The sequence below is a fragment of the Phoenix dactylifera genome, chromosome 6 (assembly GCF_051530095.1).
Source record: "Phoenix dactylifera cultivar Ajwa chromosome 6, Ajwa_hap1_PhDact_Kaust_v1.1, whole genome shotgun sequence".
Classification (NCBI taxonomy): Eukaryota; Viridiplantae; Streptophyta; class Magnoliopsida; order Arecales; family Arecaceae; genus Phoenix; species Phoenix dactylifera.
In genome coordinates, this window is record NC_143195.1 from 28,527,258 (window position 1) to 28,542,447 (window position 15,190).

Sequence of the window (15,190 nt, forward strand, 5' to 3'; positions counted from 1 at the left end):
GCCCCTACCGAGATTGCGAACCTCAGAATATTCTCTCTATTTACAGATATAGATCATGTGCATTAAGCTTTGATGAAAAACTAGAGCAAGCTAACAAGGTTGGTTCTCCAATGTGCACTTGGTTTACCGAAAAGGACTTCCATGTGATTTTACATATTCTGTGAACCATAAATTAGGTCCTAACCAAAAAGGTTATAAATTATAAGCTGCCTAATTGTGTTAGAAAATTTCATAAAAACCTTCTTTTGAGAAGACATACAAGGTTTAAATTATGAAATTAAAATTTTCAGATATTTCTTTGATCATTTACTGTTTTCCCGTTTTTAAATTTCCTGTGTGTAAACCACATATCAACTTTCAAACTTTAAAAAATGGACAAATGGAATAGAATCATGATTTGGAAATTAAAGCACCCTAAGCAAGGCGGGCCAGACTTTTAGTTCTTTCAGTCCTTCCATACCAAAAGTATTTTGGTAAAGACTGCAAGGACCAACCTGCAATGACAACAAAAAACATCTAGCATCTCTCCTTCAAAGCAGGAATTTTATGAGCTGATCTGCTTTTGAAAGAGTTTAGTAGCATGGAAAGTTGTATGATGCAGTTATCCAGTTAATAGAATTATGGTATTCTCAAGCATTTACATGAACATAGATTTTCTAAATTTAGAATAGTGAACAATCTCAAAAAACTATAAGCTCGGCATGTTGCCGTGACTGTGATTCAAATGATCCTAAAAATTTATTGACATAAAGATATAAAAAAAAAGATCCGGTGACCAAAGGCCCGCTCAAAAAAAGTTTATTGGATACAGATATACAACAATAGGCAAACAAACAGACCTCTAACAAGCCATGGCATCCCATTTTTAAAAGATCGGGATGCATCACATTTCTGATGGCCAGAAGGCCCTGAAGCAGCCAAACTTGGTAGGGCCAGCCATAGTATTACCATGTGATCAAATTACAATATAAGCATGCTGATTTTCTTTCTGGGAGTAAAATTCTATGCAGGAACCCTCGCTGCAGGTAAATTTTGAACATCATGTAGCAGTGCACCGAGCGGTGGTAGTGTATGCCCATGCATTACACTTTCTGCAGCTTTTGATCCCCTATCAAATGAGCTCTTGATTGATCATGCATTAGTTGGTATATTGCCAAAGTTAAGACTACTCATGCTCATATGTGGAGAGCCGAGAATCTGATAGAGCTGAGAACAGTTGCGTGTCTACAAAAAGCTGCAAGTCATTATATTTGAAGGTCAAAAAACTGAATAAATAATTTTTTCTTAGAAAAAAAAAAAGCTGAATGAATAGCGCTTGCATCGAATATTGGAGTTTATTTATGCAGTGCACAATACCATGACTGAAATCCTTAAAAGCACAAGCTGAGATATTCAACTTCATAATGAGTCAAGACCTTAACCTCAGGCGCAAGGAATAAGGCACGTGGATTTTCTTGAAAGGTTCAGTACTTGTTAAAATTAGGTAATAAATGGGAGCATTATGTTTAGACGTGGTTACAGAAGCTGCTAACCAGCAACACCAAATATACATTTGCAAGCGGAACAAGAGGGAGTAAAAGTCAATTAACCCATTTAATTCCACCCCTTTTTCAGCCAAATACTCGTTGGAGCACTGGGGTTAAACGACTTTTCAAAAGGATAAAATAGGTTTTTTTGAAAAAATCGTTACATAACTTTTTGCCATCCAAACCTATTTATCGCACTTAACTAAGGAATAAATTACTCCACAATGTAGGGTGGACTGCTGGAGTAGTTTATTCCAGAGTAAATAGGAGTAAAGTTAAATCATTTACTCCGGGCTTCCAAATGCAGCCTGCACGCAAGAATGATAGCCTGTGTATGCCTCTGATGTAAGGCATAATATAACAAGGAAGGTACAGACCACACATTCGCCTCTCAGAACTACATGCATGCCTCACTCCAGACTCATAAGCCTTTAAGGCACCATGGAAGACTTATCTTGAGAGGTAAGGTAAGGGAAGCATTAAAAAAGCCTTTCTGAACAGTAATACAGAGTTAATAAAAAAGCTCAAATAGAGATAGGATTCCTAACATAGATAAACATACTACTCAATGCATGCCATAGATGACCACAGTATTTCGATTTACAAAGCCAAGTTACAAAGGAAATGTGACGAGCCAGTCCACAATGACACGTAGTATTCACGTCATTCTTGTTTGGCACTACTGAACACCACCTAACCTTCCCGTTGCAACTCTGGTTAGGAGCAGCAATGTGTCGGGTCAGCATAGGTTAGGGTTGAGTCAGATTTGGGACAAGTCAGAAAATAATAATAATAAGAACCCTAACCAGATTATAAATGGGGTTCCAATAAATAGATCCAACCATGCGCTGTTTATGCTAATGGAGCCAAAGACAATCTACCAGCCCAAATAAAAATAATAGAATGGAAAAGAAACAGTTCTAATTCCATCTCTTCTGAAACCCTTGAATGTTCTTGTTTCCTTGAAATAAGTGGATTTCCCATGCCATTACCACGGCTAAAGAGCCTTTGAATTCTAGTTCAAAAATCAAGTTCTAAATCGTGTCCTACTTCAAATCCATATGATGCCAATCCAAAAGCCAAGCATCTCACAAGGGCACCGAGCAAAAATTTTGGTTTTGATAAGAATGGCGGTAGAGGAGAGGGAGAGGCAGAATGATAGAAATGTATTAACAACTTAGAAGATAGTAAGACAGAACAATAGGGATGGGATCTTACAGAAAAAGGGTAAGAGGTGCAGGTCAAGAATGTCAGATAAAGGCATATCCATTATTGACGAGGCCAAGTGATGGAGGTTGTTTTCTTTATTTGGAAGAAGGGAGTGAGGGAAGAGAGAGAAGATTGCAAATATGGCATTGAAAGTGAAACAAAGAAATAAAGTTTGGAGAGGCAGAGTTTCTTCCTTTCTCCTCTTCTCCACACCGCCAAAAAGACCATATGAGACAAAGAAGTAGAAATGGAGGAGGGCAGCAAATCAAACCCAAGGCATGAGGAAGAGAAGATTTCTTCCCCTTTTACCTCTTAGCTTTCTCTTTTTGCAATTCTAGGTTGAACAAAAGACCCAATCTAGACCACATACAGGAGCCTTTTGACTGTCCTCGCTCACTCTTCAAGATGCAACAAGCCGAAGAGAGGCAAACTAGAACCCAACCCAACTTTCGTCAGGTCCAATTCACATAAACAAAAATCAACACAATTATAGTTCTTTACCCAAACCCCATTATTTGGGCCAAATGCAAATAAATGGGAAAGCCCAGGACATAAATCAGTAGCTCCTATGTCTAGGCTTTTAAGTTTTAACAATAATTATGTTAGTTAATGATGATCAAGTAGAGAAGAACAAAAATAGATGGAAGAAGGAAAACTGTGTGAAGAGAAAAGAGGAAAAAGGAATAAAAAGGAAAGATAGTGTGTGGCTGAAAAGTCAAGTGCGCACACTGACATGCACACATAGTGTTAGCAGTGTTATAAGCTTCCAGCGTAGCAGATACATGCATAGCTGCATCTACCACAACTAAAATGTATTCATGTCGAAGAAAAAAAAAGTACATTCCCCCATAGTTTATATTGTAGTTTCTATGACAATAGTTCAACCCTTACTTCCCGCTATTCCAAGTTATAAAATTCCCTATAGTTGAAGGCTCAATGTGCAGATACCCTGTCGAAAGACAAATATCGCCCGAATAAGTATCTAAAAAACTTATGATACTTCATGAAGACCTATGACCATCTTTCTCGAGACATCCCATAACATACCTTAATAAACCAAAAATTGCCTTCCAATGCAAAATATAAAACTGACTAACTGCTAAACTGATGGCTAATATAATACTTATACTGGTGATAGTTGTATAGATATTCTTTCCACAGCCAAGGGTTTAAATCCAAATAATGGGGCCAAGGGTTCAAATATCAGTATCATACCTCATATTAGTTTTTTACTAGAAACATGGTACGAGACTACCCCAATTTGAAGAGGGTTGGGGCTCCACATGCATCCTAGGACCCTCTCTCTAGTATGGTACAGTATTACCAAGATAGACCAGGTCATTAGTCCTTGTTCCAACCTACCATCTGCCCATATGCCATGAAATTATCTAAATCTACCCCGAGTTTTGTACTCAGATCCATAGACTTATCTACTATAATGCTCCAAATATTCTCTCATTCAATAAGAGACTTCCACACACCACGATCATGCCACATCAATACTTTTTGTACCCTGAGCCTCCAGTATAAACTTTATGATGGTGCCTTCTCTATCAGTTTTTCATTACCACATATTGATTATAATGTATCTATACAAAAAAGCGATATAACCATGTTCATGACTTAACAACTTAAAGTATGAACCTTAAATTTGAATGCATTCCTTCTATTAAAACGTGCTCTTCTTTGACCCAAAAAAAAAAACCTTGCATCTTCCTTTTTTTGTCAAGATTCTTTCCAAGTCTAGAACAATTTAGAGGGTTGCTCCCTTGTTGCATAAGTTTACGCTAACAAATCAAATGGGTCTTGGGCTAAAAAAGGGTCTTGGGCTGGCCCAAAAGCCCATCAAGCTGGGCCAGCTTCGGGCCGATGTTTGGGTCTAGACCGAAAAGAATTGAGTTATGCTTAGGCCTGAAATTCAAGCTCAAATAAATTTTGGGCCAGAGAACACCAGATTTCTCTAAGCCTCTTGTTCACATCTCAAAAGGTATTATTCCATAATGTCTCTTTAGCAAGTCCCCAATAATCCAACCTGAGCCTAATATAAGGCCCAACCTGCACAGCCCCTCCTCCCCACCATCCACTAACTCTGTTCCCCACTCTTCTCCCCGGCAACCCCCTTCTCCTCTTTCTCCCCCCCTCCTAATCTCTCTCTTCTCTCTCTCTCGATCTCTCTCCTCTTGCTTTTCTCTCTCCCTTCTACTCTCTTCCTAGCACCCCACTCTCCTCTCTCTCCCTCAAACCCTCTCCTCTCTCTTCTCTCCCTTCCCTCTCCCCTCGCGCTCCCCCAACGCTCCCCCTTCTCTCTCCTCTCTCTCTTCTCTCTCTATCTCCTCTCTCTCAGGATCTCTTAATTCTTCTCTCTCTCCTCTCGCTCCTACCCCGATCCCTGACTCTCATTTTTTTGTTGGGTAAAGGGCTTAGACCATGGCAGCTCTATTAGACTCGGGCATGGATCACATTTAGAGTGGAGCCTGAAAAAGGCTTTCAACACTAGGCTCTAAGCAAAGCCAGAAACCTTTTTTTTTTATCAGGACAAGGCTACAGCGAAACTCGAGCAAGCCTTGCCAGGTTCCATCCTAGGTAGGTCTCCCTGCTACCAACTACCTTTCTAAATGCATATCTTGTGAGAGCCTAGAAGTTCTAAAAATAATTGGTCCTCTGAGGGACAAGTTGATAATCAATCACAAAATTTTGCTCAATTCGATAATGATGACGACACCAAACCTTATAATTGAGCATAATGAACACAAAAGAATCAACCCATCATTACTTGTACAATAGATTGTCATGGTTTTACCTAACTGATCAATTCATGCTAAATTACTCTAGTTTGGATCATTAGTTCACTTCAATAATCTAAATTTTTTTATTCCCTAGAGAAACAAACTAAGATGGTTGCTCTAATTAACCCTCTACTTGCATATTGTTATTAAGGAATACATTTCCAAAAACCAATTCATTTAATGGCTATCCTTGATTTATAGCAAAAATATTATAACTTATATTGTCTTTCACAATGGGAAAAATGTTTTGAACTAGTTTATCACATACATATACATATATCCCTAATAATAGGTCAAGCCTTTAGCCCATCAACAGCTATAGGCAGAATGATAGTTTACCGTATATTCTAATGGCACCCATAGCAATGTTTATGGACCTAGTTAGTTTCTAGATCTGGTTGTTCTTCCATGGGTTCCTTCTAGCCATAGTTATATAGAGCCTCCTGAATGGACTTGGAAACAAAAACCAATGAGAGAAAAAAGCATACAAAGAAAAAGCAAAAAATATTTAAAAAGAAATAAAGTTGGAGAAAATATGATGCTTGCACGAATGTTTCCTTAGAAAAAGAAAGATCCTTTTTTTGGTAACTAAAAGAAAGATCCATCGGAAATAGTCTTGAGACTTGAGACTAATAGATCGAAAGACTTGTAATGATCTGTTTGATTAACGATGATAAAATTGGAACACATTCTATCATTATTGACTTTCAATTTTCACCAAACCTTGGTATATTATTGGCTTTAAATGTTAGCACTCACAAAAAGATGGAAATAAGATTACAAGAAATTGAACAAGCATTGTACTATTTTTCAAGCATTGAAATTATGCTTAAAAAGAAATGAAAAAGAGCATAAGCTTTTCCAGCCCCTATCTTCCCACCTCCGGTCCGGATATCTTTCTTTTATGCAGAAATAAGATCCTTTATTGAGTTTGTTTATAACATGAAAAAAAGTTTTTTGCATGTATACCCTCGCCAATTTACTATTTGCATGTATGCCCTTATATTAATTATTCTTTTTGCATGTGTACATCAAAAATTGGATATATACACAATGCTTGAATAATGTACTGACTAGATGTAATAGATATCTTGAATATTAAGCTTGTAAACGTATTTGGAAATCATGAATTCCTATTCTAATATATTCGGGTAATCAAACCACAACTATTGCATGTCCTGAGCTAACCTAAGGTCATCAATGCCTAGAAAAAATTACAATGAACCAAAAGTCCTAGATATCTCCTATTTCTTCCCAAAACCCTTCAACATCAACAACATGAAAAGTCACAAGGTGCAAATTTTGTCATGACAAGAGTCCCTCCAAATAAAATCATGTCTTTTCACATTTTAGACTATGCTAAGCTATCTTCGAATCATTTCTAACAAAGGAGAGATGTACCATTGACAAGGCTAACCCGGTCCGCAAAGAAGCTTTTAGTGTTTTAATTTTCATGAAAAATGTATATGCACAACAAAAAAGAGAACTTATTATAATTTTTTACTAATAAGTATATATAGATGATAAAATTACTTTCTATCAAATGCAAAAGACCACGATCCCTAAAAGAAAGTAATAAGAACAAAGAAAATGCAGTTGCTCAGAAGATAGTTATGAATGGCTCAAAATAAAGACACAATAATAAACGAATATAAGACAGAGAAAAGTAGAGAACCTTAATGAATGGTCGATCTTTGATGGGGAATGAATCAACAAAACTGTCTTTAAGGAGAAGTGATACCTGAAACCATAATCAAATATTTTTAGAAGTCATATATGGAAAGAATTAAAATATAATTTAAAAAGAAATTGTTGCTTACTAGCAGATACATGAAATGTTAAGAGTTCCCCAACCTTATCATTATTTGATTGCACATTAGTGATGGTATGAGACCGCAAATTAGAACAGAGGGATTCTAGGTAGGCTTTCATGACACTTAAGAAGTGACCGGCAGCTTCAGCCTGAACTTTTGATCCACATTAATTAGACTAGCAACAAAGACATGAAGCATAAAGTACAGTAAATGCAAAAAATTAAAGAGAGGTGGCAGACCAATATAATAACAGGCCAAAACCCTCACCATATAGAATCTACAAGAAGCAGAACAGATGCACATAGACTTTGTTTGACGTAAGATAGCATCTAACTCATCCTAAACTCATGGAAGATCATAGACTGACTAATTTTACCCACTGAGACCAAAAAAACTATGTAATGTATCACTTTGGAAAACATCTGCTAGTTCCTCAAATAGACTTGAGGAAGAGAGAAGTGGAAAGTGCAGACAGAATCTACATAATCAAAAGTCAATATCAATGTTTCTCATTTTACAATGATAAACCACATTGCTAGCAATGTAGATAGCATATTCTTTCCATAGAAGAGTACTTAAGAGTGAACAACGTAAGACTAAATCTACAAGAAAACAGCAAATCTCAGGACAACTCAATATCATGAACCATGCAGTACTGAAATACAGTGATGAACTAAGAGCCAAGATCTTGCATCATGCTCTTCTAAGTAATAAGCATGAACAAGCCAGAAGTCATAGTGCCAAACTTCCAATTGGTAAGTTCGGAAGCCCAATTAGCATCAAGAACCACAAAGGTAAAAAATAAGTGGGTAATAGATAAAGCAAGAACTAACACAATGATTTGTAATAAGAATGGCAAGTTCGAAATTCAAATGAGGTGGTTGATAATTAGAACTTAAGAGTCAGCAATTAGTGAAACAGATAGGCAATTGAAGGGCTTTTCTAAAGCTACATATAAATCTTTGATTGTTAGCATTAAGAGTAATTGTAAGACAAGACCGGGCAATAGGGTAGGAGGTGCATTGGATGGGAAAAACACACTCAATATCCAAACCGACAAAAATTAGAAAAGGTCTCATGTCCATTTTATCAACATCATATTAGAGTTGCCACAAGAAGAGATAATAGTATAGGCATCATCATGAGTGTTGATCATATAATGGCCACAAAAGAGCAGTATAATAGGGCCTAAGGGCATCTGGGAGAAGATAGCTCCTGTTGAACCCAATACTAATAGAACATGTGATAAAGGCGCTCAGATTGGTGATAATTGCATGTTTGAAGCTTGAACCAAAAAGTTGCACAACAAATGTCAAAGACGATACAACAACATGCTTAAAGCTCCAAGGTATTTCAATGACGGGTATAAGGACCATGTTAGAAAATATAAAATGCAATTGCAACGGAAATAACAGTGAAGTGAACCTCTAGAAATGAATGGTCAAGCAGTACATTGGCGTCATAGGCGTCATACCATAAAGTAGATACTAGTGTGATTATTTCAACAAAAATAACACTACAACAACTACGAGAGGGTAGGGCAGAACAGTATCCATGAAGTCATGTCTGACAGTTGCTTGCATCCAGTAACTCGAATCTGGCATCGAACTAGACAAGTTTGACAGTGGTGAGTCGGGCGTGCATCAGAAACTTTAGATAATTATCAAATTCTTCGATTGCAGCTACTGAAGAGTTGGACTGGGCCAACCTTATAGTTGTGGAACTGGGAGATGGTGCAGGAGTGGGTATGGGTGCAGGTGCACAGAAGCGGAAGTTGATATTCTAAAAATATTTGAAGGAAGCACTTAGGAAGTTGGTGAGGTCTTGAGTTTCCAAGGAGTTTCCAAAGCAGGTAGAATACCCTAAGCAGAAGCTTCCTGCTAATTAGGTTCTAACAATGAGTTCAACCAACCGTGATGACATAAGAACTTAGAAATAAACTTCTTTTGTATCTAGAGAACAATTAGGATGAGGTATTACTAAACAATTATGCAAATGCTAATCATATTGCTGAGCAGATTTTGGAGTTTGGATGAAGATTGAGTCCTTCACAACACCCTAGCAAATAATAGTTTCTAACATTTTCAGCTATACAATATTTCAAAACTTATATAGTTCAAACTGTTCTTTTTCCTACATGTACCGCTTATCTCCTTATTTTCCTGTTGTTGAGCCAAATATTTAAAATGTCCATGAAACACTATAGAGGTAATTTTGAAAATAATGCAGTGCTTAGCAAAAGAGAGGCACATGCATATAACATAAGAGTACAAGAGATGAAGTTTTAAGTGTTGCCACCAAGGTTCGCCAGACCAGTACCAGAGGGCATATTGGCCAACGATCGGTTCAGCATTGTACGGATCCGTACTGTGCCGATCTGAGGCAAACTGAAAACAAGGAGACAAGGAGGAAGAGGGAGAAAAGGAGAGGAAGAGAGAGAGAAGGGGAGAGGGAGAGGGAGGGAGAAAGGAAGAATGGAAGGGGAGGTTAAACCCTAACCCTAACCTTAGTAGGGACGAAGGGAGAGAAAAAGGGAGAGAGGGAAAGGTAGGGAAGGAGGGAGGGAGTTGGAGAGGAACCCGAGAGAGAGAGAGAGAGAGAGAGAGAGAGAGAGAGATGATCCTTACCGGTGATGCCGCGGGTGAGGAAAAGGTGCTCCGAGTGCGACAAAGGGGTGGAAAGGTGCTTCGGGCCAATCGCGTGGGTTTCTCAAATTATCGAACAGGGGATGCAAAAGCTTTTTAAGCCATTTTTTTAATCGAATGAGCCTTAATCAAACAGTGGACATCTTCCCAAACATTTAATCCAACGGTTCCGAATTGATGGAGCGAACCGTCCCTATTTTCCGTCGGTTCGGTTCAGTATGTCTCAAACCAGAAGGTTCGGTACGCCCCAAGCCAGACGGTTCAGGACGGTTCGCCCAACCTTGGTTGGCACCTTATCATAAGCTTTCAGCACTACATATGTTACACCAAATAAGGATTTAGTATTGCAAAACCTTAAATAGTAAAGATACATAAAATTAAAAAAAAAAAAACCCAATAAAATGCAAAATGGAGACAGACAGATTTATGTTGAAAGCTCACAAGTGGAGGGTAAGACCTAAACATCACATAGAAAATCCGAGGATTTTGAAAAGTCTCACTAATAGCGGAAATAAACCCTTATAGGAATTTGTGGAAAGGAATGACTCATAATTCTGGCACTTAATTGGTTAAGTTTGAAAAGGCGATAACTTAAATTGAGGCACTCGAACTACTCTCCTAATAGGCATCAATAAAAGGTTCCATGTAAATTGGCGAGTAAGAAGACACTTTTTTCCCATCAGTTCAATAATACAGCAGAAGAAGTTAAAAATCATTTCCCACCCAAAAAATGTCCCATACATCAGGCACACTCTGTTGGTATTTCATTGAGAAACAAATTCAAGTTACTAGAAAGAAAAAAAAACACATAATACTGTATTCAATTAGAGTGTGGATTAACCTGAACTTCACTACATCTGTAAACAGGATGTCTTTTAGCTATGGAATTTTCACATGAGAGCCGAGCATGAATAGGACTTAGATCAGAGACAAGTTCCTTATATCGAGGAAGTTGAGGCAAGGAACATGTCTTCACCTGCATAATTGGAAAATTGACGCAAGAAGTCAGTGCGGAATAGATATAATGCTAATACTATCACCAAGAAACTGCTTGAGGTTGGTAACCCACTAGACTTGTTCTTTTACTATAAAAATTCAGCAAGCATGTGCAGGTTAGTTGTTTGGTAGCCTCTGATCAACAAAAATACCCAAGTTGAAGGGCTTAGTATCATAACCCATACTGTAAATTTTCATAGAAAAAGGATGGGGCTGAAAACAGATCAGATAAAATATGACCACATCCATTTCCATATCTGAATTGGATCGGACTCGGATAGATATTTTGATAACCGATCAAATCCGGATCCCAATTCGGATATGTATTTTTAAATCATTCTGGATCCAGATTCGAAATCCTGATCCAGATATCCGGTAAAAAAATCACAAAAATCAGCTGCATAACTTGGGATTCAAACCCATAGTCTCTAGTTTGATACTTAACATTTTAGGCATTAATTTTTATAAAAATCCTTTTCTCACATATTCAGGTCATTAAATAATCATTTGATGTGTATTGTGATATTTTATAGTTTTAATCATTATTTTTTTACAAAAAATCCTTCTCTTTGATAAAAAATGAAAAATGAATAAACTTTATTTTATTCTTTATGACATTTTTCAAAGCTTTATTGTTAAAATATTCCAAAATATTAATAACACCTATATTTATATATAATTTTTCTTACAAGCTCTCTAAGAATAGATAGTTCATGATTATTTTTATTTATGCCATAATTAAAGAGTAATAATGGTATTTGATGCAAAAAATATTAATATTTTTATCTTATATTTTTAAATAATTTTAATTTTAACTTTTTAATATAAACCTGTATGTACCAATGACTTGGACCCTTAACTAGGTCGGTCTATGTGTGGATTTGATAACCATGCCTTAGATCCTTAGTTACCTATGTGTCATAAGCAATCTATATAGTGAATTCTATTACCGTTCTTTATGAATATATAATTAATGTTAGTTTTCATCATTGAATTCCACTAAAAATTTGATTTATTTCTTAATAATATTCAACTTACATTTGTATTAGGAAAGAAATCCAACTTATATCTGTATTCATTCAGAATAAATATGGATATGCTTAATATCATATTCGTATCTATAACCATTTAGAACAAATATGGATACCAATTTTAGTATTCATTTAATATCTGCATCTGTATATGTATTCATTGAAAAATATGGATACAAATATGAATATACCAATATCCGATCTGTATTCGATCTGTTTCCAGCCCTAAAAAAGAATGTGAAGATTCATATCCCAACTAAAGATGTATAAGAGGATAATAACAAAACCCAAATCATATTCACAAACCTGGTCCTTGGAGACATTAACTTGTATAATGTTGGTTGTTTTAATTTTGCTATCAGCTGGTTTGTGTTGTATACCAACCTGTGAAATCAGAGGCATAAAATTACTTTCTATAATCACTTAACGGCAACATTATTATAAAGAACTTCAAGCAGCATCTAGTGTCATAATTTAATTACAGTAAAGAATAGTCTCTATATGAAAAAGACCCAAAGCTCGAAAGGCCGACTTGGAAGGACAGAGGTACCAGCTTTCAAGCATCTAGCGCTCACAAATTAAGTACAGTAAAGAATAATCTCTATATGAAAAGGATCCAAAGTTTTAAAGGTCAACTAAAAAGGACACAAAGGTATTAGCTGTCAAGAACATAGAGGTAAAAAATGAAAATAATGATCACTTACAACATGAGGTAGAAGGGGCCCATTCTGTTAATGAGGAGTCCTAGTTTATAGTTGAGTCTTATTTGTCTTTATGTTAGGCTTTATGTCTGTCATAGTATCATATCTCATAATAGACGTCTCATAGCCTTTGTGGAAGTTTCAAGAATGTTTCATAAGATGTCTGACAACTGGTGAGAGATCTCAACCATTTGTCAGTATTATGCTATGCTGTGCAAAACACCATATCAACACCTACGAGACTTGCTAGATTGTCATATAAGTCCAAGACCTACTGACCATCGATTAGTGAAGAAGTTGGTAGTTTTTAAAAATAATAAAAGAAACCAGAGTCGTCAAAGCATTCAAGAGTTGAAGTATGGCCCCCCATTTGTGGCATGTAAGATCCTTTTTTTCACTTCTTGAAGCAGCGACTACTACACGACTAAGGGTTGAATCTTGCTTGATTGGGTAGCTATAAGTTAACTGCAGGATAGAACCCTTACAAGTCCTTGAATCCCATTCTTTAGCTATTGAGCTTTGAACAGTCACACCATTGATAACAACTCCATTTCAAGCCCAATTAATCATGTTTCGGAGAACCAATTTGGATTGGAGGAACTTTTGAGAATCAAGAAAATGTGAGATGATTGGAGTACTGTAGTACCTAGTTATGAAAATAAAGGTGACACACAAATTTCCATAATTTGAGGAGAATTAAATTAATCACTCTGTTGAATTATGGGAAAGGGTAATTAAACAAAGAGAAAGCATTTTTCATTAATATTTTCTTATTAAGATCTATCTGATTAAGATCTATCGATCAAAATAACTAAAAACTCCAAATTGAAATGAAATCTCAGAGAACTGTTTTGAATTTACGTTTGAAAGGTAACAATAGTGGCTATATACTTACTTGTAATTAATAGAAAAAAATATATAAAAGGCAAAAAGCATGTGCATGGTCTTTTTGACCTGGTGAAAGCTTATGATAAGGTGCCAAGAAAGGTAGCTTAGCGCACTTAAAGAAAGAAGGGTGTCCATAAACAATATATTGAAGTCATTTAAAATATGTATGCCAGAGCTTTGACAAGCATTAGGTGTTATTGTCGCACGGTAGATGTATATCCAATTACAATAGGATTGCACCAAAGATCGATACTAAGCATATTTTTAAGCCAATTATTGATGAACTTATGATGAATATTTAAGTACATGCCTTCGTGAATGCTATTCGCAAATGATGTAATGTTGGTGCTGAGAAAAGAAGTATTTTTTAATGGAAGAAATCTTTGTAGGATAAAGGATCAAACAGCAAAACAAGTATTTTTTAACATAATTTTTATGAAAATAAAGATGAAGATAAGATCTTAAATTCGTAACTAAAATTGACAATCAAGAAATACCAAAAAGTGATAGATCTCATTATTTGGGATCCATCATAGGATTAGAGCTGGTTGGACGAAGTGTCGAGGTGCTTCTGAGCTATTATTTGATCAGCACATAGCCACATACCCTGACAACTTTAAAGCAAATTTTATGGAACAACAATAAGGCCTGCTATATTTTATGGCTTTGATGTTTCTAGGAAAACAAAAGGGTTAGGGAAAAAAGTTATGTGCAGTAAAAATAAAAATGTAAGATGGATTTATGGTAAAACTAGAAAGGATGGACTAAGAAAGTAGTATGTAAGAGAGTTATCAGAGTTGCAAAATTAAAGACAAAAGTGATAATCAATTGAGATCATATGGTCATGTTACTCATGTACAACAATGATTGGAGAGGACTCCAAAGAGAAGAGGTACTTTCATTTTTGTTGAAGGATGTATGAGGGGAAAGCCTTAATTGGAATTCTTGGCAAATGATGATCCATAAAGCAAACTAAAAATAGTTGGGATAAGGCTTGATGTTGATGGTTATGGATTGTAAGCTCTAACCTTCCTTAAAACCAAATAAAACATTCTTCTTGACATCACTGTCTATTCACTAATTCTACTGGCTTCAACTATTTCTTGAATACAGCTTTCAAATTTTCACTGTCAATTCAGGTCCTTTCAAAGTTCATTTTGATTTGCATTGATTCATCTCCAACCCCTTCTTAAAGATTTCATCCTTTCTTTAGGGTTTTGAACATTTCCAAAGTCAACAACCAGTTTTGGTGTTGTGAAGAAAGTATGTGGTGCTAATCTATTCAGTCTTCCATATAATCATTTCATCTTGATGCTTCCCTCTTTAATCCTCGCAATCATAGCTTGTTTGGGTAAGAAATTACAGGAGCTAGGGGAAGTCATACTAATTGTGGTGGAAGAGGTGGAGATTTGATTATTTTAAAGAATGTGGTAAAGCTAAAAAATTAAAAGATCTGTAATATACTTGATTTATCAACTATGCTATTAAGACCTAGTAGAATATATGTTGTGAACCTAACTTGTTGATGACAGATGAAAGTTTTTGGAGCCTCTGTCTCTGATCCACCATTCTAATCTTTTAATGATGATGACAG

At 36.1% G+C, this 15,190-nt stretch overlaps 1 protein-coding gene across 5 annotated transcripts in view; it reads right to left on the minus strand.

The window, feature by feature from the left end:
- Positions 1–593: 593 nt before the first annotated feature.
- The window catches only part of LOC120106720 (DENN (AEX-3) domain-containing protein), a 29,321-nt gene continuing 14,724 nt past the window's right edge, over positions 594–15,190 (minus strand). For all 5 annotated transcript variants that reach the window (XM_039119760.3, XM_039119761.3, XM_088723566.2 and 2 more), the window contains 5 exons: positions 12,314–12,391; positions 10,822–10,956; positions 7,376–7,483; positions 7,197–7,262; positions 594–1,234 (listed from right to left, as the gene is read on the minus strand). In XM_039119760.3, the coding sequence (XP_038975688.3) occupies positions 1,166–1,234; positions 7,197–7,262; positions 7,376–7,483; positions 10,822–10,956; positions 12,314–12,391 (456 nt within the window). In that variant the 3' untranslated portion in view covers positions 594–1,165. The remainder of the gene's footprint in view (positions 1,235–7,196; positions 7,263–7,375; positions 7,484–10,821; positions 10,957–12,313; positions 12,392–15,190) is intronic.